General features: G+C 44.0%; 1 protein-coding gene across 3 annotated transcripts in view; it reads right to left on the bottom strand.

Moving 5' to 3' along the window:
• Positions 1 to 21,435, bottom strand: part of ITIH6 (inter-alpha-trypsin inhibitor heavy chain family member 6) — a 33,227-nt gene extending 11,792 nt beyond the window's left edge. For all 3 annotated transcript variants that reach the window (XR_014003195.1, XM_081175675.1, XM_081175674.1), the window contains exons 1-7: positions 20,916 to 21,435; positions 15,330 to 15,365; positions 12,390 to 12,544; positions 4,936 to 5,046; positions 3,635 to 3,882; positions 2,096 to 2,265; positions 360 to 476 (exon numbers count right to left, since the gene is read on the bottom strand). Coding sequence is in view for 2 of the 3 variants with exons in the window: in XM_081175675.1 (XP_081031801.1) it covers positions 360 to 476; positions 2,096 to 2,265; positions 3,635 to 3,882; positions 4,936 to 5,046; positions 12,390 to 12,544; positions 15,330 to 15,365; positions 20,916 to 21,089 (1,011 nt within the window). In the remaining variant the exon portion in view is untranslated. The remainder of the gene's footprint in view (positions 1 to 359; positions 477 to 2,095; positions 2,266 to 3,634; positions 3,883 to 4,935; positions 5,047 to 12,389; positions 12,545 to 15,329; positions 15,366 to 20,915) is intronic.
• Between the last annotated feature and the right edge of the window lie 6,103 nt (positions 21,436 to 27,538).

Genomic DNA, 27,538 nt, shown 5'->3' on the forward strand with positions numbered 1-27,538 from the left:
CCCCACACAGCCATGAAGATTGCACAGTGGGCCAGTTACACTCTCTTGGCCTAGCCTACCACACAGGATTGTTGTGTGGAGAAGGAGGAGAACCATGTATGCCACCTTGAGGAAGGGTGGGATAAAAATCTAGCCATAATAGTTCACTTCTGTTTGTCTTCACACAGCCTGTTCACACTGACATTCAAGCCTTGCATAGCACTGAGCCCAATTCTAGCATATAAACACCAGGAAATTGGACTTAGAAGAAGTGCGTCTTGGGAAATAACAACCCATGTTTTCCTTCTGGACTGTGGCACATGTGCCAACACAAAGACACCAATTCAGGGGAAAGGGACCCTTCCTGTTTGCAACTTCACCTGTTTCATCTTGGTGCCATACATGGAGCCACTGACATCGATAACAAACACCACGTCCTTCTGCACAGGGGGCAAGCCCCTCGGGGCAAAGAAGTGGACAAAGTAGCCATTGTAGATCTGAGAGAGAGAGAGAGAGAAGTAGAACGGTCACTCTGGAAAGGGTGCGCACTATCATTTAATCCATGGGTCGGCAACCTAAGGTCCATGGGCCACAAGCGGCCCACAGGGGTCGTTTAACTGGCCCCCGAGCCACCCCTGAACCGGCAAGTCCCTGTGTGCTGCGCTAAACCGACACAGCGCAGCACTGGGACTTGCTTCCGTGGCGCCGGAAATCGCTCCTGAGCAGATGCAGGTGCCGGAAGTCGCGCACGCACAATCCGGCCCACCAAGGGATCTCCGCCCGTGGCGTAGCGTGGGGGGTGCAGGGGGGGTGGCCGCACTGGGCGCAACATCTGGGGGTTAGGGTTAGGGGGCGCAAATCCACGGGTTAGGGGGCGCAAATCCACGGGTTAGGGGGCGCAAATTACTTGCCTTGCCCCGGGTGCTGACAACCCACGCTATGCCACTGATCTCCGCTGGAGTGAACCGGCCCGGGTGAGGTAAACCTTGCCAACCCTGATTTAATCCCACCCTACACAAATCCAGAGTGCAGTCCCTAAGGCCACTGGATGGCGCCTTGTATGCCTCCTTCCGGCAACTCCTGCAGCCAAGCTGGTGCCAAACGTTTTGCTCTGCTTTCCTTTGGACCCCGTCAGGGAGGCCGGCAGGGGGTCTTGTCATCTGGGCAGCCCAGGACTTCTACACACATTACCTAGGCTTGCATTCCAGAGAAGTCGCTTTGGTGCTGCTAATGCAGCAAAACCAACACAGGGGGCAGCACTTAAGAGTTACTAGTCTCTGCAGCCACAGCAGGCGCTGTGATTTTCCAGTGGTTTGACTTCACGCCCAGAACCACACTCCACTGACTCTTGAGACAGATGGATGATAACAACAAACAATACCAGGGATGGGGAACCTGTCGATCTCCAGATGTTGCTGGGTTTAGAACCCCACCATCCCTGACCATTGTGCATGCTATGGTAGTTAGAGTCCAACAATAGTGGGAAGACAACAGACTACACCTGCTGTTGCATTACCAGGTTCCAAGGAAAGGTAGCTGGGGATGGTAATTATCTTCCTATCCTACAAGCACAACTGCAGAAAAAGTGCAGGATGTGGTATTGGGCGCAGAATTTGGCTTCCTAATAATCTCACCATCCTTCCTTCCTTTCAAGCAAGTTTTTATCTCTCATGCGCAGTAGGAAGATTTGTATGGGCAATACAGAATTATCAGAAGAATTATCAGGTCTAAATAAGATTGCCCAGTGTAACTGTGCCCCATGCAAAAGCTGAAACACTGAGAATACTGTAAATGGAAAGTACTTTATAGAGACATTCATTTGCAAAAGTTATCCAGATTGCATGGTTCTGCTTTTACAGAAGCAGGACTTATTTTGAACCCAGTACTCACAGTCCTGCCTGCCTGTGACCTTGTAGAGGCATCTGGCTGACAAGCGTTGCAACACAGCTGGACTAAGCAGCCCTTCAATTTTATCTAACAAGGTCATTCTCATGCTTGCATTGGTCTCTGCCTGGATTTCTCTGTATCACAGTCTGTGTTACCCTTTCTAAGGCAGTCCTGAAGCCCCAAATGTTCCATCTAGTCTCAGTTCTGGTTGGGTTGTCCTTTCCCTAACCTGTACGTCTCCTGCAACATCCGGCATGGTCACGTCATACTGAACCACAAAATCACCCATGATTCCTGAGCTGGAGAACTCCGCCTGCTCTTGCGGGGTTGGAGAGAAAACAATCCAAGCACAGTGTGTTCCTTTCTCCACCCGAGTAGATGGCGGCACAACAGCATCACCTGAAAGGAAATGGCAAATTCATCCGTGGACGAGGTGGAGGGCTGCTGGCTCACCCATGAATGACAGCCACAGCACAGAATGAACTCAAGTGTGTGAATCAGCCTTTACAGATCTAGCACTATGGACAGAACTTCCAAATCCTTTGAACTGGGGTCAGGGCTCATCTACACTTCTGCTTGTCCCAGGCCTAGAAAGCAGAGGTCCAAAAGGTTTTCCGCTTGCCCTGTGCTTTCCAGGCATGGGTCTGAGTGGTTTTCTGTTTGCCCGGCCACCTTCCTCAGGAAAACCCACTCTTTACCACTGTATCAGAACAAACATCAGCCAGCAGAAAATCCAGTTGATGTTTGCTCCGATTCAGCAGTAAAGAGCAAGTTTTCCCAGGGGAAAGAGGTGGGAGAAGCGGATGTGTAGCATGTGCATATGTGAACCATCCCCAAGACTTGGAATCTACCAGATAGCTGCGGTTCTGTTTCCCAGGTGTATTTGCCTTTGCTGAAAGCCTAAGATTTTGGGAGCAAAAGCAACACAACCAACACCCAAATCTGCAATTCACCACCTCCTGTGTTACAACTGTGGTGAAAGCAGGTGGTGTCACAACACAGAGTGTACCGCAGTGCTCTGGAGCATGCTTAAACCTGGACAGCCGGTCACACCAAAGCTGCCACACCAGTTCCAGGAGTGACTGCCATGTCTCTGACTCCTGCTGTCATCCGTGGGTAATGAACAGATTACGCTAGTAGGATTGCAAGAAGTTTTGTAAGGATGACTATTTGAAATATTGCAAGAAAGACTATGAGGAGAATTAGTAGTTAATGATAATTAAGAGTAATAGAGAAATTAAGAAATGCAGAATAAGTGATAAAGAACGGAAAATCATCAGAGGTGTTGATGGAAGTCTAAAATACAGTCATACCTCAGGTTAAAGTCGCTTCGGGTTAAATCTTTTCAGGTTGCGTCCTGTGGCGATCCAGAAGTAACGGAACAGGTTACTTCTGGGTTTTGCCGCTTGTGCATGTGCAGATGCTCAGAATGATGTCACGTGCATGCGCAGACACGGCAAATTGCGACCTGCGCACGCACAGACATGCTCATGATGCAACCAGGGCTCCAGAATGGATCCCGTTCACATCCAGAGGTACCACTGTATTGTATAAGATAAGAAGTTATGTTATATGATTGTTGGAAATGATATGTTAAAAAAACTAACAAAAATGTATATATAAACCTGGACAGCCGGCTGACTATCAAAGCAAGAGATAATAATAAAGCACAATGGAGAAATGTATTATCCTTTTTTTACAAAAAAGGCCAAAAGTGACGCTTATCTGGAAGCCTCCCTGACCTTGCAGCCGGAGGAGAACGCCATACCTCGAAGGGTGTTGGTCAGCAGTCGGCTCGTGCGGAGTGGCAGCACATGGACATAGCTGATGCCGGTGCGCTCGGAGATGCTCACCTCCACGCTGAGGTTCCTTACCACCTGATGGGGCCGGATGCTGATGGCATGCTGGTACTTGCCCAAATGCCGCTGCAGCAGCTCCTCGTAAGTCAGCTCAAAGGCCACCTTGCCCCCTGCCTCCACGCTGGCTGACACCCTGAATTTTTCCGTTTCTCGGTCCCTGGGAAACGTCACTCAATAGCAGGTTATCGGAGACGATGTTTGCTCTTTGAGAACCCACTTGGCAGGACCCCTGCACTTGGGGCAAGCCCGCTCATTATCGATCTCGACTGGTTGGGTGAATAATTCCGCACAAGCACAGAGTATGCTGCAATTGGGCATGCTTTCAAAAGTCTTCCTGGAGGGGGTTGAGTGGTGGATGTCATTGACTACCTTGCATGCTTCCAAACAGATTCTGAGCCTGGACCAGCCAGCCAGCCAGCTCAGCCCTCTCCCATGATTGTCCCATTCTTCCTTCCACCAGGTTTTCTATTCCCATTCCCCCAAAAGTCAGCCACCATTTTGTGGACACTGAGCATGCTCTGTCCTCCTGTGGTCCTTAAGATTCCCCCCCACCCAGTATTTATTTTTTTGTACTTTGGCAAACCTTGAGGTTTCCCCAAACCTAGATATTTAATTAATATACTCATTTTTATCTACTTTAGGTACACTTTATATGCATTTCTGTATGCTTTATTTGCTTGGAGAATCGCAAGGCAAAATTGAGAGAAGGGAGGATTTTGAATTGTGGCTGCGTTTCAGTTTGTGCATTGCTTTGGAAGGTTTGAATCAGGAAAACAGAATCAAATATCTCCCCCACCCCTAGTTCCAGTCCTTATGCAGTCAGAACAGCTCCATCCAGACTTGCGAGGAGGTGGCAGAATCCAAAGGTTTGCAAAAGGACAAACATTCATTCTTCGGGGGGGGGGGGGAGCACTTGGGTGGAGCCTCCCCAAACAGCCGAATGGAGCATGCTCAGTGGGAATGGAACGCTGGTGGTGAGCAGGGGATGGACTGGGCTATCTGAGAAGAGGGCTTAGCTACACAGAAGCGCTTCACACTGCAACATTTTGTTGCAGGTTGCACTGATTGGTCTCTGTTGTTTCAGAGCAGGGTTGTGAGGTAACGCTTCTCACATGTGAGATTTTAGCTGTGGGCACATGAAATGCCCCTAGCTATCCCTGGGGGAGGGCAAAGGTCGAATGGTGGGAGGGTCCTAGGGAGGGTCTCTTACTTGGTGCCAACATGAGCTGCTGTCTTCCCCTGTCTACGGGCTTCATCATACATCTTCTTTGCCTGGTGCTTCTCCTTCACCTCAGCCACATAGATTTTCTCATTAATGGTCCTGGTAGGGACAGAAAAAAAGTCACCCATGACTCCTTGTAGACTCTGCTAATACCATGAGTGCAGATGAGATCAAAAGAAACGACAAAAAGTGACTTGTTTTAAATACTGAGAGCCAGTGTGGTGTAGTGGTTAAGAGCAGTAGTCTTGCAATCTGGGGAACCGGGTTCGCGTCTCCGCTCCTCCACATGCAGCTGCTGGGTGACCTTGGGCTAGTCACACTTCCTTGAAGTCTCTCAGCCCCACTCACCTCACAGAGTGTTTGTTGTGGGGGAGGAAGGGAAAGGAGAATGTTAGCCGCTTTGAGACTCTTTAAAGGGAGTGAAAGGCGGGATATCAAATCCAAATCCAATATAGATCTGTGAACAGGTAAAGGGAACAACAGCTGTAAGAATTGTACTGCACTGCACCCTCTTTACAAAACAGGATGTGGAAAATAATACTACTAGCTTCCTACCCTGGTAGCTCTAGTTTCCCAAAAATCTTCCTGAGCTGGGGAGAGAGAGAGGGGCACTCATTTGTGCCAGGGCTCACCAGCTCACAACTCTGGCATCTGTTTTCAATGCCAGAGATCAACCCTGAAATATATAGTTGGTTGAGTGTGGGAGAGATGAGATTGACAGCAAGCTTCAAAGGTCTGTGATTGGCTTTATTCAATAGGAAATCGCAAAGAAACCCCAGTGTACTGGAAGAACGAGTGCTGTGGCAACATTTTTACACTCTGGAGTAATCAGAGATAAAGGAGCTCCCAGGGAATGATCCCATGTAGCCTCAAACACTAGGATGGAGTTGGCAGTACAGTAGTGAACTTACCTTTCCCCACCCCAATTAAACTTCTGGAAGTTTATATGAAGACTCTGCTGAGTACACACATGAGGGATGAGAGACCTGTGGCTCGGCGTGCACTGTTGCACTTTCACTCCCATTGCTGACCATAGTATCTGTGGGCTGGAGCTGATGGAAGCCCAAGAACTTAAGGCGAGCCTCCTGGAGCAGACCATCTATTATTAATTTTTTTAGCAACATGTATATTTTATTTTAAGGACGTGGGTGGCGCTGTGGGTTAAACCACAGAGCCTAGGGCTTGTTGATCAGAAGGTTGGCAGTTTGAATCCCCGCAATGGGGTGAGCTCCTGTTGCTTGGTCCCTGCTCCTGCCAACCTAGCAGTTCGAAAGCACACCAGTGCAAGTAGATAAATAGGTATTGCTCTGGTGGGAAGGTAAACAGCATTTCCGTGCGCTGCTCTGGTTCGCCAGAAGCGGCTTAGTCATGCTGGCCACATGACCTGGAAGCTGTACGCCGGCTCCCTCAGCCAATAAAGCGAGATGAGCGCTGCAACCCCAGAGTCGGTCACAACTGGACCTAATGGTCAGGGGTCCCTTTACCTTTACCTATATTTTATAATCATAAGGAAGTTCTTATGCACCTCCTTCAACTTTCAGATTAAGACATATTACTCTGGTTGGTATACAAGAATGAAATGTTTTCTTGGTAGCAACCTGAAACATTTTATATAGTTCTGCTGCAAGTACACAATTTTTAATAAGGCCTTGAATCCCCTAGTACATGCAATTTGTTTTCGTACCAAACGCTATTTCAGATTAATCTGATAATAACTGTCTGTCAGACAGTTAAATGACATTAAGTATCTTGAACTTTCAAAAAGGTACCTTAACCCTGGGATCTAGATTCTGAATTTAAGAGGTGGAAAAAGATTGATGCAAATGTATTAATATTAAAAACCATTAGGAATACTTTGAGGGGGGGAAAATTAGATGCCTCCTGGAGCAGACCGTCTAGTCTAGCATCCTGTTCTCACGGATGTTGATGGGAAGGCCACAAGCAGAACGTGAGCGCAAGGCCCAATCCCCTCCTGTGGTTTCCACAAATGGTACTCAGAAACATTACTGTCTCCAGCCATGGGGATAGAGCAGAGCCATCATGGTTAGTAGCTATGGATATGGACACGGAGCAATGGATCCAAACTACAAGAAAGAAGATTCCACCTAAACATTAGGAAGAACTTCCTGACAGTAAGAGCTGTTCGACAGTGGAATTTGCTGCCAAGGAGTGTGGTGGAGTCTCCTTCTTTGGAGGTCTTTAAGCAGAGGCTTGACAACCATATGTCAGGAGTGCTCTGATGGTGTTTCCTGCTTGGCAGGGGGTTGGACTCGATGGCCCTTGTGGTCTCTTCCAACTCTATGATTCTATGATATTTCCATCCTCCGTGAATTTATCTAATCCTCTTTTAATACCATCCAGGTTGGTGGCTATTGCTGTCTCTTGTGGGAACAAATTCCCTACAGGACTGTCTGCCCTGGACCCTCCAACGTTCTGTTTTGTTGTAAGCCCCTGAGAGAGGGAGGGAAACTTCTTTCTCTGCTTTCTCCACGCCAAGCATGATCTCATGTCACTTCTTAGGGCTTCTCCACACTTTCGCTCGTGCCGTGCCTACAAAGCATGGATCCCAGCAGTTTTCCACCTGACCCACACTTTCTAGGCACAGTCCATTCCCCCCCCCCCGCTCCTTTCCAAGGTGAAATATACTCAGAGTCGATAGTGGATTTCATGCTTTTTATTCAGCTCATAGTGGTGAGGAGGAATGGAAGTTCCCCCAGAACTGTCTGCTTTATATACATTATTTACACAATGGGCCCCACGTGATTGGCTAATTCTGGGATTCTCCTGTAGGCCAATCAGGTTGCAGATTCACTTCCACCTGGAGCTGGAGTGGGTGGTTCCTGTGGACCAATCAGACTGCTGCATTCTGGGTCCTATTGTTCTAGGACCAATCAGACTGCTGCATTCTGGGTCCTATGGTTCTAGGACCAATCAGACTGCTGCATTCTGAATCCTATTGTTCTAGGACCAATCAGACTGCTGCATTCTGAATCCTATTGTTCTAGGACCAATCAGACTGCTGCATTTTGGTTTTTTTTTTAATAATCATATTTATTAAAATTTCCAATAATAACAGAATAGAAAAAAATAGAAAAGATAAAGAAAAGAAAGAAAAAGAAAGACCAATTTTAAACCCTTATTTTCATAACCTTCTTTCTGGGACTCCCTCCTTCCCCTCCCGACTGTATTCCCCTATCCCTACGTTGGTTCCACAAGTTCTCATTCCCAATTTAAACCTAATATGTTGTACCTATTAGCCAATTTAAATTACAATCTTAACATCACTCCTCATCTTTAACAAAATAGAACAAAGATTTTTTCCCCAAGATCTGCCCCGTTTCCTTCCACGAATTCCCCCTTTTTTCCCCAAAACATGTTAAATCAAAATACCAAAGTTATATAGAAAGATAAAAGATAGAAGATAGAAGAAGATTCCAAAAGTTGGTTACATAGCCTTTGGATTCTAGAATTCCCCCTCCCTTCCCCGGTTTGGATTCCCCATGTCCATCAGTCTGTATGTTGTCGGCCTGGAGGTCTCAAGTCCACAACCAAATTTTCCACAATCCATCTTGCCGGTTTTCTTTGAATTTGCTTGTTTTGATAATGTTTAACTTCAAAAATCCAGTCTAATAGAGGCCTTTAAATTCCCTTGGTCATTGTTGCTCCTCCCATTGTTCTTTCCGTGGCGTAGTTGGTCCTTTGCTCTTTTGTTTCTTACTTTCTCAGGTTTCTGTCTTGTTCAGCTGCAAAACCATTCTTATTCTGAAATCTAGTATCTCTACAGAGGTTTGTTATTCAGGAACAAAAACTTACGTCCAGTTCCTACCTTACTTCAATAGAAAGATTCTATTGTGTTGTCACCTCTGTAGACAAAACAATATTTCAGTTTTGCTACTTTCCCAGGAGCTAAGACCAGTACACATCCCGGAGTAGTTTTCCACATACGCCACTTGTAATGTCCCAAAGCCCCTCTAGGGGGGTTGCAGTAACTTTGTGTCCTCTAATCCAAAAGTCAAGTTGTTGTTTCTTTCCCCCCCCCCGACATTTTGTATCCATATTTATGTCCAATTGTAACAAATTTAACCAGCAAGATACTTGTAACAAAGTCCTCTTTGTATTCTCAAGATTTGACAGCTACTTTGACAGCTGTCAAACTCTCCATCTCTCTCTGCCAGGTTCTCCGAATCGCCCCGGTTCCCAGGGGGGGTTGACTTTTCCCTCTCACCCTCGACTTTTCTCCTCCAGCACAATTCTTGTAATATCCCATCATGGAATTGATATTTTTTGTCAGCAATAAACTTCTGAATCGATCTTGGTTTCTCAGTCCTTGTTTTAGCATGTTTACAATCAGGTAGGGGACTGACTTCCTTTTTAGATCCCCCCCGCTCGTGCCGAATCCGAAAAAAATTCCTTTTTTTCTCCTTTTATACCCGGTTACCCAATTACTCACGGGTTGTTGTTAAATGTCCGAATTTCCAATGGAAGAAGCCAGCGCTCTCCGACGAATGGCATGCGGCTGCGCTCGGCAGGGGAAGCGATAGACTCACAGTACCACGCCGCTCCCCGGCACCCGATCCGTAGCCTTTAAAAAGGCTCCTTCACGAGTCGGGAGGGCGCTGACGGTACCAGCCGAGTCCCCATGTCCACGGGCTCCGTGCCCGTGGTTTTTGAGGGTCCCCGCGTCACCAGCGCGGTAGGACCCAACCCCTGCCGAGCAGACTCCCTCCGGAGCTCGGAGGGAGTCCGCCATTCGGCGATGGCGCCAACCCGGAAGTCGTTCAGACTGCTGCATTTTGGATCCTATTCAACTCAGTACATAACACAAGGGAAAACCTGGACAAATGGCAATGCGGGGGAAACCTGAATTGAGCGCTAAAGAGAGGTTTTCCCTGAGGGAAAGCAGTGGAACAAGATAAGCCCTTGCTCACTTTGTCTCCCAACTAAAAAGCCTCAAATTCTGCAGGCTTTCCTCAGAGGGATTTGCTCCAGCCGCTTGATCATTTCAGCTGCCCCATTCTGAACACCTGAAGACTAAGGCTCTCTGCTCAACCACTCCTATTAGAGAAGAAACATTGCTCTATGTCAGGCACGTTCAACAGGTAGATCATGTTCTACTGGTAGATCACTGGATGTCAGTGGTAGGTCACTGCCCCCCCCCCAGCTCAACAGCTTTGGCTCCCCTAAAAAAAGCTCAACATTTTAGCCCTGCAGCCCATAAAACGGTGCCTCCCTTCTCCCTAAAAAAGCTCAACAACTTTGACCTGAACCCCTAAAAAGGGGGTAGATCACTGCCAGTTTTTAACCCTCTGAGTAGATCACAGTCTCTTGGGATCCCCCCCCACCCCGCTTTATGTGAAGAGCTTAGGAACAGACATGCTGCTCCTGCCCCTGTGTTCAGGGTAAGCGGTATCTCTTTAAAACAGCCTCCCGCCACCCAGCAAACCCGTCCTCTGCAATTAAAAGACAACCTCATTTGCCATGGCAGGGAAGGAAAACAAACTTCCCGCAGCAGCTTGAACAAGCCTTGCCTGTGTTCCAGGGCCTGCGAGCAGGCGGGCCGAGAGGAGGCACCGCCAGAATCAAGCCTCTGCCGCCAAGTTTTCTTTGGCTGCTGGGACAATCCTCAGCCTTATCCCCAAGGATGCTCCTGCCCACTCAAGGGACCTTCCTTCTCTGGGCTCCATTGCGAGGAGCTTGAGGAGGTTTCGTGAGGAAGTGGGAGGGGCTGGTGTGTGTCTGATGGGGAGCTAGGCAGAGAAAAATCTAGCTCTGGAGTTCTGGAACATCACTTGTCAGCTTTCCCAGGGCACAGGGTAGTATTTCCCACTTCTTGCGGCTCTACAAGCAGTTCTGTTCTTTCTCAGACCAACCACTGTAAGATTTCCATTGGTTTGGCTTCCTCTGCCTTTAACAGCTGTTTGCTCTGCAGAGATGAGCAGGTGATAATGATTAGCTCCATGCTGCGAACAACTTCACCTAACTCCTGCAGATCAAACAGCTGTGAAAGACACAGGAACAGAGTTTTTTTAAAATGTTTGATTGGCAGCCCTGATGGTCAAGGGCTGCCCCCTCCAACCATATTCCATTACACTTATACTGAATGGGCCATCTAAACTTCTTATCTTCTTTCTTCTTCTCTTCTTCATGGTTGCTTTCCTCACCCAACTCTTTTTCTACCTGTTCTTATTCACACATTACTCTATGCCTCACCCTCAGCACATGTCCATAGCTATCAATGTTTCCCTTTTTTAAGGGAAATTCCCTTATTCCAAATAGGATTCCTCATAAGAAAAGGGAAAAGTTGACAGCTATGCACATGTCTGCAGGGAATTCCCCATTGCAGTGGAATTGCTGAGCTGGTCTGGCTGAGCTGCTTTCCAGACTTACGCTACTTTGTGGGCAGGATTCAAGTATATTGGATTGGTCATGTTGTTCGGATGCCTGATTATTGTCTTCCAAAGCAACTACTCTATTCCCAACTGAAGTGTAATGCCAGTGACAACAAAAGAGGTTTAAAGATGCTCTCAAGACAAATCTTTAAAAATGTATAAACACCGACAACTGGGAAACACTGGCCTGCAAGGGCTCCAATTGGAGAATAGCCTCTACCAAAGGCATCATGGACAGAAGCACAAACTCAGAAAGAAAGGGAGAAATGAGGAAGGTACGTTTGGCAAATGTGATCACCGTGATCAACTCCTGCCCGGTAACCTAAGTCCCAGCTGTGGAAGGATGTGTGGATCCAGAACTGGCCTCCACAGTTGCTTACAGACACACCGTTAAGACCATATTCATGGAAGACAATTTTACTTGGCTATGAGTAATCGCCAAGGAAGAAGAATTGACTGTGGATCTGTAAGGTCTTGAGCAGAGCTCCTTTCCTTGAACCATTTAAATAAGGGTGGTCCAAGGGCCACATGCAGCCCTCAATGTCCTTTCTGGTGGCCCTCAGCAACATGTGAAACACACCCCAGCCCTTGTGTCACCTTCTCAAAGCTGGGTAAGAAGGTGCTGGGCTTTGGGAAGGAGGTGTGAGGGTTCTAACAGGGTCCTAGAGTCCTCATGCCTCCTTCCCAAAGCCTAGTTAGTGCTTGTTCAGCTTTGGGAAGGGGGTGGAAGGGCTCTAGGACCCTGCCAGAGCATTGCACATCCTTCCCAAAGCCCAGCTCCTTGCTTAGCTGGATTTAGGAAAGCAGCGTGAGAGCTGGGGGAGGAGGGGGCTTCAAATTTTGGGCAGTGTGCAGCCCATGGGTTGCGTGTCAAAGTGCTGCTGTGGCCCACTTGGTATGAAAAGTTGGAGTACCCTGTTTCAAATGGAGACACCAGGGACTGAGCCTGGGACCTTTTGTATGCAAAGTTTGTGCTCCACCACTGAGTTATATCCCTTTCAGTCCCATAAAATTATGGCTCTGTTATGGTGCCTTCCGCTAGCTCAGACTCACATGGTGAAGTTGGAGATGAAGGCCGAACTGGGCAGGTCCAGATCAAAGAAAGCTTCTTTTGCCTCTGTGTGTGGGTTGCTCATGAAAGTCCACACCTGGGTGGAGGCATAGCGAGACACAATGGTTGAGCGCACCAAGAAACTGGAAATGATGAGCTAAAGAGAAAACCAAAAGGAGAGTCAGAATGAATATCAGGCATAAGGAGCCCTCTGAGAAGTGTTACCTGGATCATTTGTGAGATGGGTGGACTTGCAGAAAATAACCATGAGAACCCTCCAAGTAGGACCAAGTCCTCTTGCCACACCTGTTTTGTGTGGGGCCCCAGCTGCACAGAATAGAGCTGGATTGTGGGTGGAGAGGGGGGAAACAGCTCCAACTACAGCCTTTCAAACCAAAATAAAATAAGATTTATTCATGCAGACATTAATATCTGTATCATTTGATCACTGACTGATTAAGTTCACAAAATATCAGCATTTGCAGGTAGCCCTTAATTATAAGCCGTTCCTTCTTCTAAAATTTTAATGTAAAGTCAGGCATGTCCAAAGTCTGTTTCAGGGGGGCTAATCTGGCCTGCCGGTCAGTTTAATCCAGCCCCTGTGGCAGTTTATTTCCTAGGGTAAAATCCTAAAACAGGAGTCAGCAAACTTTTTCAGCAGGGGGCCGGTCCACTGTCCCTCAGACCTCGTGGGGGACTGGACTATATTTTGAAAAAAAATATGAACAAATTCCTATGCCCCATAAATAACCCAGAGATGCAATTTTAATAAAAGGACACATTCTACTCATGTAAAAACATACTTATTCCTGGACTGCCTGTGAGCTGGATTTAGAAGGTGATTGGGCCAGATTGGGCCCCGGGGCCTTAATTTGCCTACCTATGTCCTTAAAAAACCTCAACAACTTCAATCCTAAAAAAGACCAACAACTTTGGTTGGCCCTTTGGTCGGCCCTCACGGCCCTTCACTTCATCAAATCTGGCCCTCTTTGAAAAAAGTTTGGATACCACTGTGGTAAGTGGTTGATTCCAGACAAAACAGGTTGTGTTGTGTTCCCCCTTTCTTAGCTATTTTGCGGGATCCCCAAGGGACACTCAGTTACACAGATAAAATTATGGCTTGTATCCAACAGAGCTGTCTCGGCAATGCCAGGACTTCTGCCTATGCAATGAGATGTCCACTCTCTCCCCCTGTGTACATGCCCCCCTAGTGCCCCTCAATCTTCTCAAAAAGGGAAAACTCAGAAGAGATTTGGGGAGGTGCACAGGGAAGGGAGAGGGATGACTTCATTGGATCCAATCCTATGGGTATATTCTACATGGCCCAAATATATATGGTAAATTAATTTTTTTAATGCATGGTCATTTGAGGCCCGTACAGATAAGTGTTTGTTTTCCCTAAACAGAAACCTTGCTGGATTCCATCCTGTCAGTCAGTCAGTCTACAACCACTCAAGATGCTAGCTTCTATTTATTTATTTTATTTCTTTGTTACATTTATATAGCACCTTTTCTCAAGGTGGTGTATGTGGTTCTCTCCCTCCCCATTCCATCCCCACAACAACCCTATGAGGTAGGTTAGGCAAAGAGATGGTGACTGGTCCAAGGTCTCCCCGTGAGCTTCATGGCTGAGTGGGGATTCAAACCCTGGTCTCCCAGGTCATAGGCCAACACTCTAATCCTAGGTGCCGAAATCCCAAGGGAGCAGAAAAGGCTATTTATGTATGCAACTACGGCTGCACAGATGTTATTGGTCCAGAGATGGAAAGAAGATAAAGTTCCTACCAGAGAAGAATGGCAGATTAAGTTGATGGGTTATGCTGAATTGGCAAAAGTGACCGGAAGAACCAGAAATCAGGAAGACCCAAATTTTAATAAGGAATGGGGAAAATTTATAATTTATCTTAAAAACCATTGTAAACAATTAAAACTGTTAGTAGGATTGTAATAACACTTGTAGATTAATAGTGAATTTTGGACATAATGGAGATGTAAAAGATTTGGATTATCATATAAGATGCAGGAGGAAATGATTAACAATAGGACCCACAAAGAGAGATTCTTTGGAATCTTGTTTTTATGTTATATACAGTGGTACCTCGGGTTAAGAACTTAATTCATTCTGGAGGTCCATTCTTAACCTGAAACTGTTCTTAACCTGAGGTACCACTTTAGCTAATGGGGCCTCCTGCTGCCGCCGCACGATTTCTGATCTCATCCTGAAGCAAAGTTCTTAACTCGAGGTATTATTTCTGGGTTAGCGGAGTCTGTAACCTGAAGCGTCTGTAACCAGAGGTACCACTGTATTGGATATGTGATTGTAAAACTTTGATCTGAAAACTGAATAAACAAACAAACAAGCAAACAAATAATTTTGTGGTGCAGTTCGTCAACCAAATAATGCTTTTTCATTTGTCCTGCCACTTTCCCCAGGAAAGCCCATTGTTTGAATCAGAACTAATGTCAATCCACAGAAAAAACAATTGGCATTTGTTCCAATTCAGCAGTAAGCCGTGGGTTTTCCCAGGGGAAAGTGGCAGGACAAGCGGAAGTGTGGACAAGTCCTTAGTTGAACACCACCATAAGTTTCTAACATTTGTAGAACTTGAGATACAAGGCTCAATGAACAGAAGCTTTTCTTCTCTCTATGTATTGATGAGAAACTTCCCTTCTCCCCACTTCGTGTGCTTTACTTTGCCTGCCCCCCACCCTGGGAAGAAAATCCTGTGGGTACCGTTGCAGGTAACTGTTTGTTTTAAATTTGGGGTTTGTTTAAAATTTCAAAATGGCGTCCCCCAGCCGCAGACAAAGCAACGCAACCTATTCTAGCACCTCTTTCTGCTACCATTGCATAACAAACCTTGCAGTGACATGACTGTGGTAAAAAAAAAAGGATGGTTGATCAGTAATAAATTAACTGGTAATCCAACATGATCACCTACCTCTGTTTTGGGGGTCTTCACTTGGCGTGTAGACCTCTGTGGAAGAAAACAAAAAGAGTTTGTTCTTTCAAAAGGAAAAGTGAATGTGCTGGATCAAACTAAATTACAAGCAACTGCATGGGATTGCTATCCCCAAACAATTTTCCAAAGCAAATCTGTTTACTTTGGTGTAATCAAGGGTCTTCCAAATACTGGAATGATTACGGAATTGAAATGTAGAAGAGAATGTGCTAGCTGTCACTGGATGAATGTGGTTAAAAGAGCTTGAGCTGCAAGCATCCTGATGTTCCAGGGACAGTTATGGATCCAGGGTGCGACTTTCTTTCTGCTTGCAGACTTTGCATGGACATCTGATTGGCCACTGTGGAAAACAAAATGCTGGACTAGATAAGAGTTTGGTCAAATTCAGGGCAGTACTCTTAAGTTTCATATGTGCTTAGAAGAATTCCCAGACCGTGAGCTTCAGTCTTCAAGAAAGACCAGACCTCATTAACAACAGCAAAAAGTCACACCATTTCCTCCAGATTACAACCTGCCAAACCACAGAGTCAGTCTGTTTTACAGGAATATGTAGTTTTCTTTGAAAGCCTTGGTTATAAAATCTGTTTACAATGAAAATTTGTCTGGTTTCGGTCAACTGGACTGTGGCTGGGGATGTGGAGACACAGACATTTATTTCTGCCATGTTATAGTGAAAGAGAGTCATCTGCTCTTCTTCTATCAGGTACAGTTTTCAGCAAGCACTGTGCTGGACTGTGCGTACACCAGTTCTAGCCTGCTCTCAGCAGTCAATAATGGATGCCTGCTGTAATTCCCTTTTTTGCACAAATCTTGGAGCCCCTTGGCCTCTCATTGGAATCTACAAAACTTTAGGTTCTAGGGGTGTGCCAAAACGACCAGTTTGTGTGTGTTTTGACTCACTGGCTAATTGACAATTTCCTTCATATTTCTTCATCCTGTCTTCTGTATATTCCTAATTCATCTTGCCAGGTGTCTTCAAAGAGTCCATAAAAGTTATATTCCTAAGCATCTGAAAGTCAGGCAAGCTTTGCCTTTACCTCAGGGAATCCACTGAACTGCCTGCTTCCTTTCAGGTCATGCCATCCCCACCACAGGTGACATTTCCAGTTCTACCAACTTTGTTTTGCATTGCTCAGCCAGCCATTTCTTTCCAAACATGCAACTACTTTCCCCTTTGAAGATTGCAAGCTCAGGAAAAAGTGTTATGATCTGTGCCTACTTAAAACAAATAGCCGTTTATTCTGAGTGGAGATTCAGCTAGCATAGGCCTTGGGTTCCAGAATAAATCATGCATTTTCAAGAGTAAATATTTTGTTCTAATTTAAATTATTGTGACTCTTAATGGGACTCACACCCCATTTTAGCATCACCAATGTCTCCAGCTCACTTGCTGAGCCCACCTCCCCAAAGATCAAGGAAACAAAAGCTGACCACCTTGAAGGCAGGGCCTGTGGTTCTGCTCTTCTTCTGAAGGAGCGTCTCCACCCCCATCGTTCTACCCGGACACTGAGGTCCAGCACCGAGGGCCTTCTGGCGGTTCCCTCACTGCGGGAAGCCAAGTTACAGGGAACCAGGCAGAGGGCCTTCTCGGTAGTGGCGCCCGCCCTGTGGAACACCCTCCCACCAGATGTCAAAGCGAACAACAACTACCAGGCTTTTAGAAGACATCTGCAGGCAGCCCTGTTTCGGGAAGCTTTTAATGTTTGATGTATTATAGTATTTTAATATTCTTTTGGAAGCCGCCCAGAGTGGCTGGGGAAGCCCAGCCAGATGGGCAGGGTATAAATAATAAATTATTATTATTATTATTATTATTATTATTATTATTATTATTATTATTATTATTATTATTATTCTCCTGGGCTCAAGTTTGGCTCACCATCTCCAATTAAAAGACAACTGTTGAAGTGCCAAGAGTGGAGGAATGGCAGATGAAGATGATGGACTTTTCGGAGCTAGCCGACCTGACCGGAAGAGTCCGCGACCAGAAGGAGGAGGAGTATCAGGAAGAATGGATGAAATTCAAAGACTATTTAGTTAAATATGCTAAGATAATTTAAATAGAAATACTTGCAAATACCAGATAGGTTTAGCATTTAAATATGTGATGTTATAGAACAATATGTTTAAAGTTAAAATGAAAAGAAAGAAAGACGTTAATTGATTAAGTAAATTTTATGAGAAATTTGTTTTGGAAAACTGTTACAATGATATACATTGGAATTCAGCCAGGGGGATTCAAGGAAGTCACATAACAATGTTATTAAGAGTGGAATAATTACAGTTAGGATTTATGTTTGTTTGTTTGTTTATAAATTTTGGAAAATCAATAATTTTTTGGGGGGGGGGGAAATAAAAATAAAAGACAGCTGTTAAGTTGTGGGTGAACATATCAGACAACACAGCGATTCTTCAGACAGCTCTTGTTTATTCACAGGCCAGAACAGAACTGAGCTGAAGATTCCACCTAAACATTAGGAAGACAGTAAGAGCTGTTCGACAGTGGAATTTGCTGCCAAGGAGTGTGGTGGAGTCTCCTTTTTTGGAGGTCTTTAAGCAGAGGCTTGACAACCATATGTCAGGAGTGCTCTGATGGTGTTTCCTGCTTGGCAGGGGGTTGGACTCGATGGCCCTTGTGGTCTCTTCCAACTCTATGATTCTATGGTTCAGCCAACCTGCTTATATAGAGCTCAGCTACAACACAACAGTAACAACTTTCTGTAACTATCCAATCACTGAACGTCACTTTCAATTCCTTATTTGCATATGTGGACCTGAGTGAAAACTATCTACAGTATCCCCCTGCTGGCCCAGGGTGAGAACCTCAGTACATAAGAACAACCATGTAGCGCAGTTGGATAAAAGCTCAGCCAGGGGCCTTGAAGAGCTGCTGCTGAGAGTAGCTGAGATTGTAAGCCTGAAGGTAGGGACTGCTTTTCTCTTTGTTGACCTGTACGTAGTTCTGGGAATGTTTTCAGCTGAAAAGTGGGGCACAAATGCTTAAAATAACTTATCGACAGTCAATGTATTTTGACTACATAAATCATAAGCCATAATCCAGCATGACGAGCAAACCCTCAAAGTATCTTGATTTTCCAGGGACAGTCCGGGAATTACAAAAGCCATCCTGGCTTCTGATTTGATCCTGGAATGTCCCTTTCTCCCCTGCCAGTGCTGCCACCACCAAGCTCAGGGACGAGGATGAGCCAGCACTTGTCTCAAGCAGTGGCAACCTCTCCATGGCCTCTCCATCGCTGCTGCTGCTGGCCTCCTCCCTTGGGCAGCTTGTGACAGCTGCTGGAGATGGGCAAAGAGGAGGAGGGGCTGCCACCACCGAGGCCCCAATCCCGCATGACATGCTGGCTAATGAGATTGGAGGAGGAGGAGGAGGAGGAGGAGGAAGAAGAAGAAGAAGAAGAAGAAGAAGAAGAAGAAGAAGAGGAGGAGGAGGAGTTTGGATTTGATATCCTGTTTTATCACTACCCTGCAAGAAGATCAAACCTATCCATTCTTAAGTTAATCAGCCTTGAGGGCTCACTGGAAGGACAGATCCTGAAGCTGAGGCTCCAATACTTTGGCCACCTCATGAGAAGAGAATACTCCCTGGAAAAGACCCTGATGTTGGGAAAGATGGAGGGCACAAGGAGAAGGGGACGACAGAGGACGAGATGGTGGGACAGTGTTCTCGAAGCTACCAGCATGAGTTTGACCACACTGCGGGAGGCAGTGGAAGACAGGAGTGCCTGGCGTGCTCTGGTCCAGGGGGTCACGAAGAGTTGGACACGACTAAACGACTAAAAAACAACAAAGGAGTCTCAAAGCAGCTAACAATCTCCTTTCCCTTCCTCCCCCACAACAAACACTCTGTGAGGTGAGTGAGGCTGAGACTTCAGATAAGTGTGACTAGCCCAAGGTCACCCAGCAGCTGCATGTGAAGGAGCAGGGAATCAAACCCGGTTCACCAGATTACGAGTCTACCACTCTTAACCACTACACTACACTGGCTCTCCACACTAGAAGGACATCAGGCAGGGATGAAACTCCTTAGTATTTTGATTTTTCATTTAGATACAAATCAAGTTATTTTTTTAAAACATGGGGGAGTATCGTAAAATAAATTGAGACTTATTCATTAATCATAAATTATATTGACCTGATGTGTTTGTTTTGATGGGAACTTTATAGGTTGGTTATCTGTGTGGACATGCTGTCATCTGATTTTTTTAAAGATTCAGCCCCAGAGAAGATCTTCACAAGTTTCTTGTGCCAGAAATATTGTTTCCTGTTCCGTTTAGAACACAAAACCTTTTCCATATCTTCCTTGATTTTATGAAATAGGGTAAATCGCATCATTCTAGGGCAGCACTGCCAAATCTACATGGATCTGGAATATATATATATATATATAGAGAGAGAGAGAGAGAGAGAGAGAGAGTGTGTAATGTTTTATTTTTCAAACAGTTTCTCTGTAGTTAGAAAGAGCTGAGAAGCATTAAAATTAATGTTTGAGGTCCAGTTAATTTAACCATGATTTTAAGAAGTAAAAAACAGCAGAAGATGTCAGATTAGAGGAGAAAACTTTCCCTAATTTGTTTCATTGCAGGCACTGCTTCACGTGGTAAAAAATGTTCTAGGACATTAACCACTTTTTAATGCTTGTTCTCAAATCTTGCCATTCATGGATTGCACCTGCTGTGGCTTTTGGTCTATCAAAGTCTGGATGGAAATAAGTCGCAGCTGCCATGGACTGGATTTGGACCAAGATATCGCACTGATGGTGACTGCCTGGAATTATGTAGCAAATAGGGACTCTGATTCCTCTCAGCTACAACAACGAAGTCCAGTACTACCGGGCATGAGAAATACTTCAGACAGCACGTAGCTTCCCCCTTCTACAGCTGGTCAGAGTTAATGAGTTAATTTCTTAGCCTGAATAAACTGAAAACTAATATTCCTGGGTGGGAGGAAGAGATGGAAAATCAAGGCATCTCTGTATTGATGTCAAGATGGTACCGTTCTTGGTCCCATTAGATAAGGAACACAAAATAGGTGAGGGAATAGCAGACTCTGTTGGAAGAAGAGTATGCAAGATTTTGAGTCATTCAGAACTCCTCATCTAGCAGAATGGAAATAAGCTGTTACCCAGCTTTGCAGTCTGTCTGTAGAGAAAGAGAGAGAGAGAGTAGACCCTTTATTCTGCCCAATAAGGAGTTCTGTGTAACCCTAATGTTTGCATCCTACTTCACCTACTACTTCCAACACAGATACACCCACTTGTCTATTCTGCATTGCACAATCCTAGACAATTTGATCCGAAAAGAGAACACTTCAACTAGTGTTTCCTCCCCTCTCTTCTCCACCTTTTGGAACCCATTGATTTTTCAAAGGCAGGAGAAGAACTCAGGAATATTTCTATTCAACCTTTCCACTGCTCTTGAACTATTTGGCACTACTGCCTCCAGCTGACCTGACCGCTCAGTAGTCCTCTTAAAACAAAAAACAAAACAAAAAAACAGCCAAGCATCATTTCACCCTTACATTTGTCTGGCTCCCAGCAGGACTTACCTTGTGAGAAGGTATGTGGATTTGAATAGGGTGCCCTGTGCTACATAAAGGTGACAGGATCAGGAAGAGACAGAAAGAATATCCCAGGAGCTGCTCCATGGTGGTGGTGACTGGCATGAAAGTTCTGCCTCGTCTTTGCGGAAGGCTTTGTGGATGAGAACGCCTCCTTGGCATCCCTTTCGTTCGTGCTTTTAAAACTTAGGTTTCTTTTTTCTTTCTTTTTTTCATAAAAAGGACCTATAAATGTAGCATTCATCCTGATACAAGCCTTGATTGTCCATGCATCCAAGACTGGAGGGTGGCCAGCTTCACTCGCTACTCCATAAGATGAAATGAAAACAAAATATTCTGAAGAGCCCGTGTCCTGTTTTCAGCACTTGATGAGGGCTCTGGAAAAAAAATAAACAGACCACAAATATGCTGCGTAAATAGACGATGGGTCCAGATCGCCAAGGGGACAGAAGAAGGTCACTGCAAAATGACTAGCGTTGCTACTTGTACCTGCTGCAGTGTTCCTTGGCAGAGAAGAAACCAAAAATAGGTCAAAGCTTCCTAAACAGAGGAACAGAAAACTCCCCAGTTCATTGGATGTGTGGAAGGAAGGGAAATATTTCCTCAATGCATGAGTCTTAGCGAATTTACACAGTTCCTTTTGGTCCTCATCTAATCCTCTGATTTTTGAAAGAAGCAAACCTTCCTCCTTGCAATGAAGCGAAAAACCCAAAATGCAAGAATGTTCCTTATCCCCTTTACCATTTATCTTAGCGTTGGAAGTCCTGGCAAGAAATATACATGAAAATACAGAAATTAGAGGAATTTGAGTAGGACAACAGAATTATAAACTAAGAGCTTTTGCTGTTGGTGTGGTCCTAACCTTAGAAAATCCACTGGAAGAGTGTACCCAAGGCCCTGGAACCTATAACAAATTTTGAAAGCTTGGCAGGTTTCTATATCAACAAAGGAAAAATGAAGATGTTAACAAAAAATTTAGATCCCCAAACCAAAGAAACAATAGAAGCCGTATCGGAGATTTAAATAGTGAAGAAGGTAAAATACTTGGGAATATGAATTTCGACTACAAACTTAAATCTTTTTCAGGACAACCATACCAAAAACTGGAATGAAATTTAAAAAGATATGGAGAGATGGGGAATAATGAACTTATGAACTTATCATTGTTGGGAAGAATATCAACAATCAAAATGAATGTCCTACCTAAAATGATGTTCCTCTTTCAAACACTACCAGTGATTAGCAACTATGCTTGCTTTAAAAAATGAAAAATGAATATGCTGAAATTCATATGACAAGGGAAAAGACCACATATTAAATTCAAAATTTTAACAGATACAAGAGAAAGTGTGTGTGGGGGGGGGGGAATTCAGCCTTCCTGATCTAAAAATTTATTATGAGGCAGTATATCTAAGTTGGGTAAAAGACTGTATGGAATTAAAAAAATAATAGCTTACTGGACTTGGAGGGATTTGACCTACAGTACTGCTGGCATGTGTATCTATATTATGACAAGGCTAGAGTACACAGATTGTTCGTAAACCATATAATTAGAAGAAATCTATGTTTGATTTGGATTGGGTATAAGGGCCAAACTTGCTATCACCCATGGAAGCAGTGTCAGTGAAAAAGATAAATATGAAAGGAAATTGAGGTACTTATAAAGATATTATAGAATTCAAAGAAGGCCAACCAATACCAAAAGAGAGAGAAGGCATACATGATTGGATCAATGACTGGTTTCAATACCATCAAAGAAATGAGATATTTTAAAAGGATAAAGAAAAAGGATTTAGTAAGAAAAGCTCAGATAAGAAACCAGGATGAATACACCATAAGAAAGGAGTAGGGAAACTTTGGAGAATATTTAAAGAATTATAACAGTTATATAAATCTCCAAGTAGGACCAGAGTTATGAAGAGCAGTTAAATCAGTTAGAATGTGTGGAAGGAGCACAACTACAAGTAAAAAGGAACCCATGGAGGGAAGTGCAGGAAAGTTGAACAATGTAGCAGGATAATGAAGAATATTGTGAAATGGATGTACTAATTTACAGTGGTACCTCGGGTTACATACCCTTCAGGTTACATATGCTTCAGGTTACAGACTCCACTAACCCAGAGATAGTACCTCGGGTTAAGAACTTTGCTTCAGGATGAGAACAGAAATCGTGCAGCGGCGGTGCAGCGGCAGCAGGAGGCCCCATTAACTAAAGTGGTGTTTCAGGTTAAGAATGGACCTCCGGAACGAATTAAGTTCTTAACCCAAGGTACCACTGTATTGTAAAAGCATAAATATATTTTTTAAAAACAACAGCACCAAAATGCCTAAATTTCTACTGCCCAATGTGTGGGATAAACAATCATGTTGACTTGTACTGGTTAGATTATGGAATGAAGGCAGGGAGAAATAGAGGGAAATCCAGAACCTCCCACTTCTCTTGGTTCTTCACGAGCACTTTTGATTTCATACAGGTAACTCCTATTTTATACTCATGTCCTAACATCCTTCTTTTGTTAGCGCTTGCAAATTTCACATAATTTGCCCACAAATACCTCTCTCTGTCTATCTCACATGCACATTTGCTGGATCAGAAGATGGCTGTCACCTGTTGTTTTTATTCAAAGATGCACCACCCTATCATGGGGAATAGCCATGGCCTCCATTACATTTATTTCCTTAATCCATTTAAAAAGCCACCTGCGCACTGGTTGCAATCAGCATATCTGTGGCTATTCTTGCAGAACTCTGGATATTTAAATGGGTCTGCACAGGGGAACATAATCTCTGCTGCTCTGTCGCTAGGTTTGGAAAGAGCCACCTTGCTCTGTGACCAGCTGAACATGAGGCAAGTTGCATTGGTTGCTTTAAATGCAGAACATGTTGCCCTTCAATTATTGTTGGACTCCTGTTCCCATCAGCCCTAGCCAGCAGGCACAATGGTCCCAGATTATTTGTGTTAGGAGTCAAACAACATCTGGAAAGCTGCAACTTCTCCATCCCTGCTTTAGATAGATTGTGTGGACACTTTTAAGAGTCACAGACAGCCGACCTGACTGGAAGAGTCCGAGACCAGAAGGAGGAGGTGTACCAGGAAGAATGGATGAAATTTAAAGACTGCTTAGCTAAATATGTTAAGATAACCTAAGTGGAAAAGCTTGCAAATATTAGATAGGCTTAGGATTTAAATATGTAAGGGTAGGATTTAAGATGTTTAAAGCTAAATTAGAAAGAATGAAAGATGTTAAGTGATTAATTTTTTTTAGAAAGTTGATTTTGGAAAACCGTTAAAATGATATACAATGAAATTCAACCAGGGGGATTCGAGGAAGTCACTTAACAATGTTATTAAGATTGTTTTAATTACAATTAGGATGTTTGTTTGTTTGTCTTAATTATTCTTTTTGAAAATTAATAAAAAAAATTGGGAGGGGAAAGAGTTGCAGACAGGCAGATCTGATGATGGATAATAATTTGCTAGGATGCTTTCCAGTTTGAGGGCCATTGATATGAATGGCAGCTGCACAAGAACACAGCAGAGCACTTGTTGGGAGGAACAACTATAGAAAGCTGCTTTAGACCAAGTCAGAGCACTGGCACTTCCAGATGAGTATTGTCTAAACTGACTGGCAAAGGCTCTCTGGGCTTTCAGATAGGGCTTTTCCCCAGCCCTGCTTGGAGATGCCAGGAACTGAATCTGGGACCTTCTGCATGCAAAGTAGATGCTCTGCTACTGAGCTACAGCCATTCCTCAGTTTCAACAAGGCTTGCACAAGAGAAATCCCTGGTAGGTTGTTCATCATTTTAATTGGTGAGGTGGGGTGCCATTTGCATTTTTCAGCTTAGGAATTGCAATACTTGGGCCACCCCTGGCCAAACTGCAAACATGAGAAGTGCCTTCATCTGCATGCAATGCCTTAAAAGAAAATGTGATGAAAATGTTTTATAGATAGTATATTACCCCCGTCAAATCGGCTAAAATGTATAAGGTAAGCAATAAATGTTGGAAATGTAAAGAAAAAGAAGGAACTTTTTATCATATGTGGTGGGAGTGTAAAAAGGTGAAAAACCTCTGGGAAATAATATATAATGAGATGAAAAAAATGTTGAAATATACATTCATTAAAAAACCAGAAGCATTTTTACTAGGCATTGTAGGGGAGGATATAAATAGAAATGATTGTAAGCTGGTTTTGTATGCAATGACGGCCGCAAGAATACTATTGGCACAAAAATGGAAGCAAGAAGAACTACCAATGAAAGAAGATTGGAGGATGAAACTGATGGACTATGCAGAACTAGATAAACTAACGGGAAGAATTCGAAACCGGCGGGACCAGAGATTCATGGAAGATTGGTGTAAATTTACAGATTATATGAAAAGTAATTGTGATGATCAGATTACATTTGTAGGTTTGCAGGAAGTTTTGTAAGGGGAATAATCTGAATTATTGCATTATTGAACGAAAAGGATAATAATAGTTATGATAATTAAAGGCAATATGAATTTAAGAAATGCAGAAGAAATTATAAAAATGGGAGATCTGCAGAGGCGCTGATGGAAGTCCAGAAAGATTGTATAAGAGGTGAAATTTTGGGGAATGTTTGTTAATTAATATGCTTTAAAATGAATAAAAATTATATAAAAAAAGAGAAGTGCCTTCATCATATCAAAAGTCCCCAAGTAATTATCTATACTAAAGTTTACTTAGCATAAATGGATGGAAAAAGGTTCTACTAATATATTTGTGCTGCACTTCCTTCTTCAGGCAACCCAACAAAGTCATATTTTAAACAATGGACTCCATGAACAAGCTCAATTTAAATGAACGGAGATTGTGCAAAAGCATGAGGTGGTCTAGATGCCCTATGGGTAACTTTTATCCAACTGCCCTGCATAAGAAATTATGACATGGAATAACTTGATAAAAATAGACCTGGAAAAAAGACTGACAGATCTCTTTGATATTGCAAGGCTAAAGGGAAATATATTATTGCCATCATAATCAACAGAATAATCTTTAAGATTTGCAGTTCCAAAAGCAACAGTGTGGGCAAACTACTGGAAAGGTACGTCCAAGTGGTTGTTTTTTTAATTAGAATACACTGGCAAAGTGTTGGTGTTTGCTGCTTGGACGGAGGAGAATAAACCTGTACTGTGTCCACTGGGAACTCTGGCTTGATTCCATGGGCCAAGCTATTTCTATCCCATCCCAGTTCCTAGAGGTGCTAACTACTGAACAGGAACAGCACAGAAGAAATGCTGTGTTTTGCAGAGCTGGTGTAGCATGACATTAGTGACTAAGGGCAGAACCAGATGTCATAAGAAACATGTCTCTTTCTCCGTCTTTCTGAGAACCGCTGCTTCCTCACTAGGGTGATTTACTGAATTTAGCGTTACTGAGTTAGTGTTACCTGAAAGCAGAGTTTAAACGGCGATTCCACATAGAATACAGCATTGTATTAACTGGAAGTCCCCGTCCCCATTTTGAAAACTTGCTTTGAGGTGCAGGCTTAGTGATATCACATGAAGTAGCCAAACAGTGCTCTTCCATAGCAAGCATCTCCAAGAAAGTACCAGAACTAGTCCTATCAGGACCTTGACCCTGCAGGGAAGCTTGTAAGTGCAGTTTCACAGTAGATTAACCTAGTGCTGCTTTAGTGATGTCAGAGGCAATATTTTGTCTTGCAAAACGTTATCTATTTGCTCAACATGGTTGTTTTCCTCTTCATGAAATAGGTTGGATACCTATTACATTTCTGTGAGCTCTCTATTGACAGATCTCCCTAAAACAACAAGGTTAGGGAACAAAAGTGTTTTCGGAATAGACAAGAGCAACTCTGTCTTTCTCACTATGCAGTCTAAAAGCATAGGCAGTGTGTTAATTTTGGAGGTGGGCAATCAAAGGGGAAATTCCAGATTCAAGGTTTGCTTGGTAGCCTGGGGGAAAGCATTATCTCTCAGTCTGACATTTTAAAGAGATTGGAATTTTAGAGCACTTTGTTTGCCGGAAAGTGGAATGTAAATGATAAAGAACGGTTTGTTATATAAAGAAGAGCATATCCAGATAAGACGGAGGAGTTTTGACTCCTGATCAACATTGGTGGCTGGTGTCCCTTGGGACCGGAAGGGAGGAAGGCAGGGAGCCTGCCACTAAGTGGAAGCAGCGCCCATGACAGGCAGAACCAACTAATTCTAGTTTTTGCCCCCATCTTCATCTCCATTAAGTTTTATAAGGGCTACTTTTATTTATGATCCAGATAAAAAAAAACCCACTTTGGAAATCAGCTATTTAACTCTGACAATCCTTTATTTATGTATGCTCCTTGCTTCACGGCACATAATTGATCATTACCAGGTTGAAAACAACAGAGTCCTATAGTTTTCTTGCCTCTGTCTTAATGACAATGTGAACTTCTTGACTTCAGTCTCCTGATTTAGGTGGTTATCTCTCAGCCCCCTGGCAGTTGTGCTGTGAGGTGCCACAAGATACCATCTTGTCCCCAGTGATATTTAACCTGTGTATGAAACTATTGGGAGCAGCCATTAGGAAAACTGGGGCAAGGTATAATCAGTATACGGAGGATACCCAGCTCTATTTACAGTATAT

Source organism: Podarcis bocagei (assembly GCF_964188305.1).
Source record: "Podarcis bocagei genome assembly, chromosome: 17".
In the NCBI taxonomy this organism is placed as follows: Eukaryota; Metazoa; Chordata; class Lepidosauria; order Squamata; family Lacertidae; genus Podarcis; species Podarcis bocagei.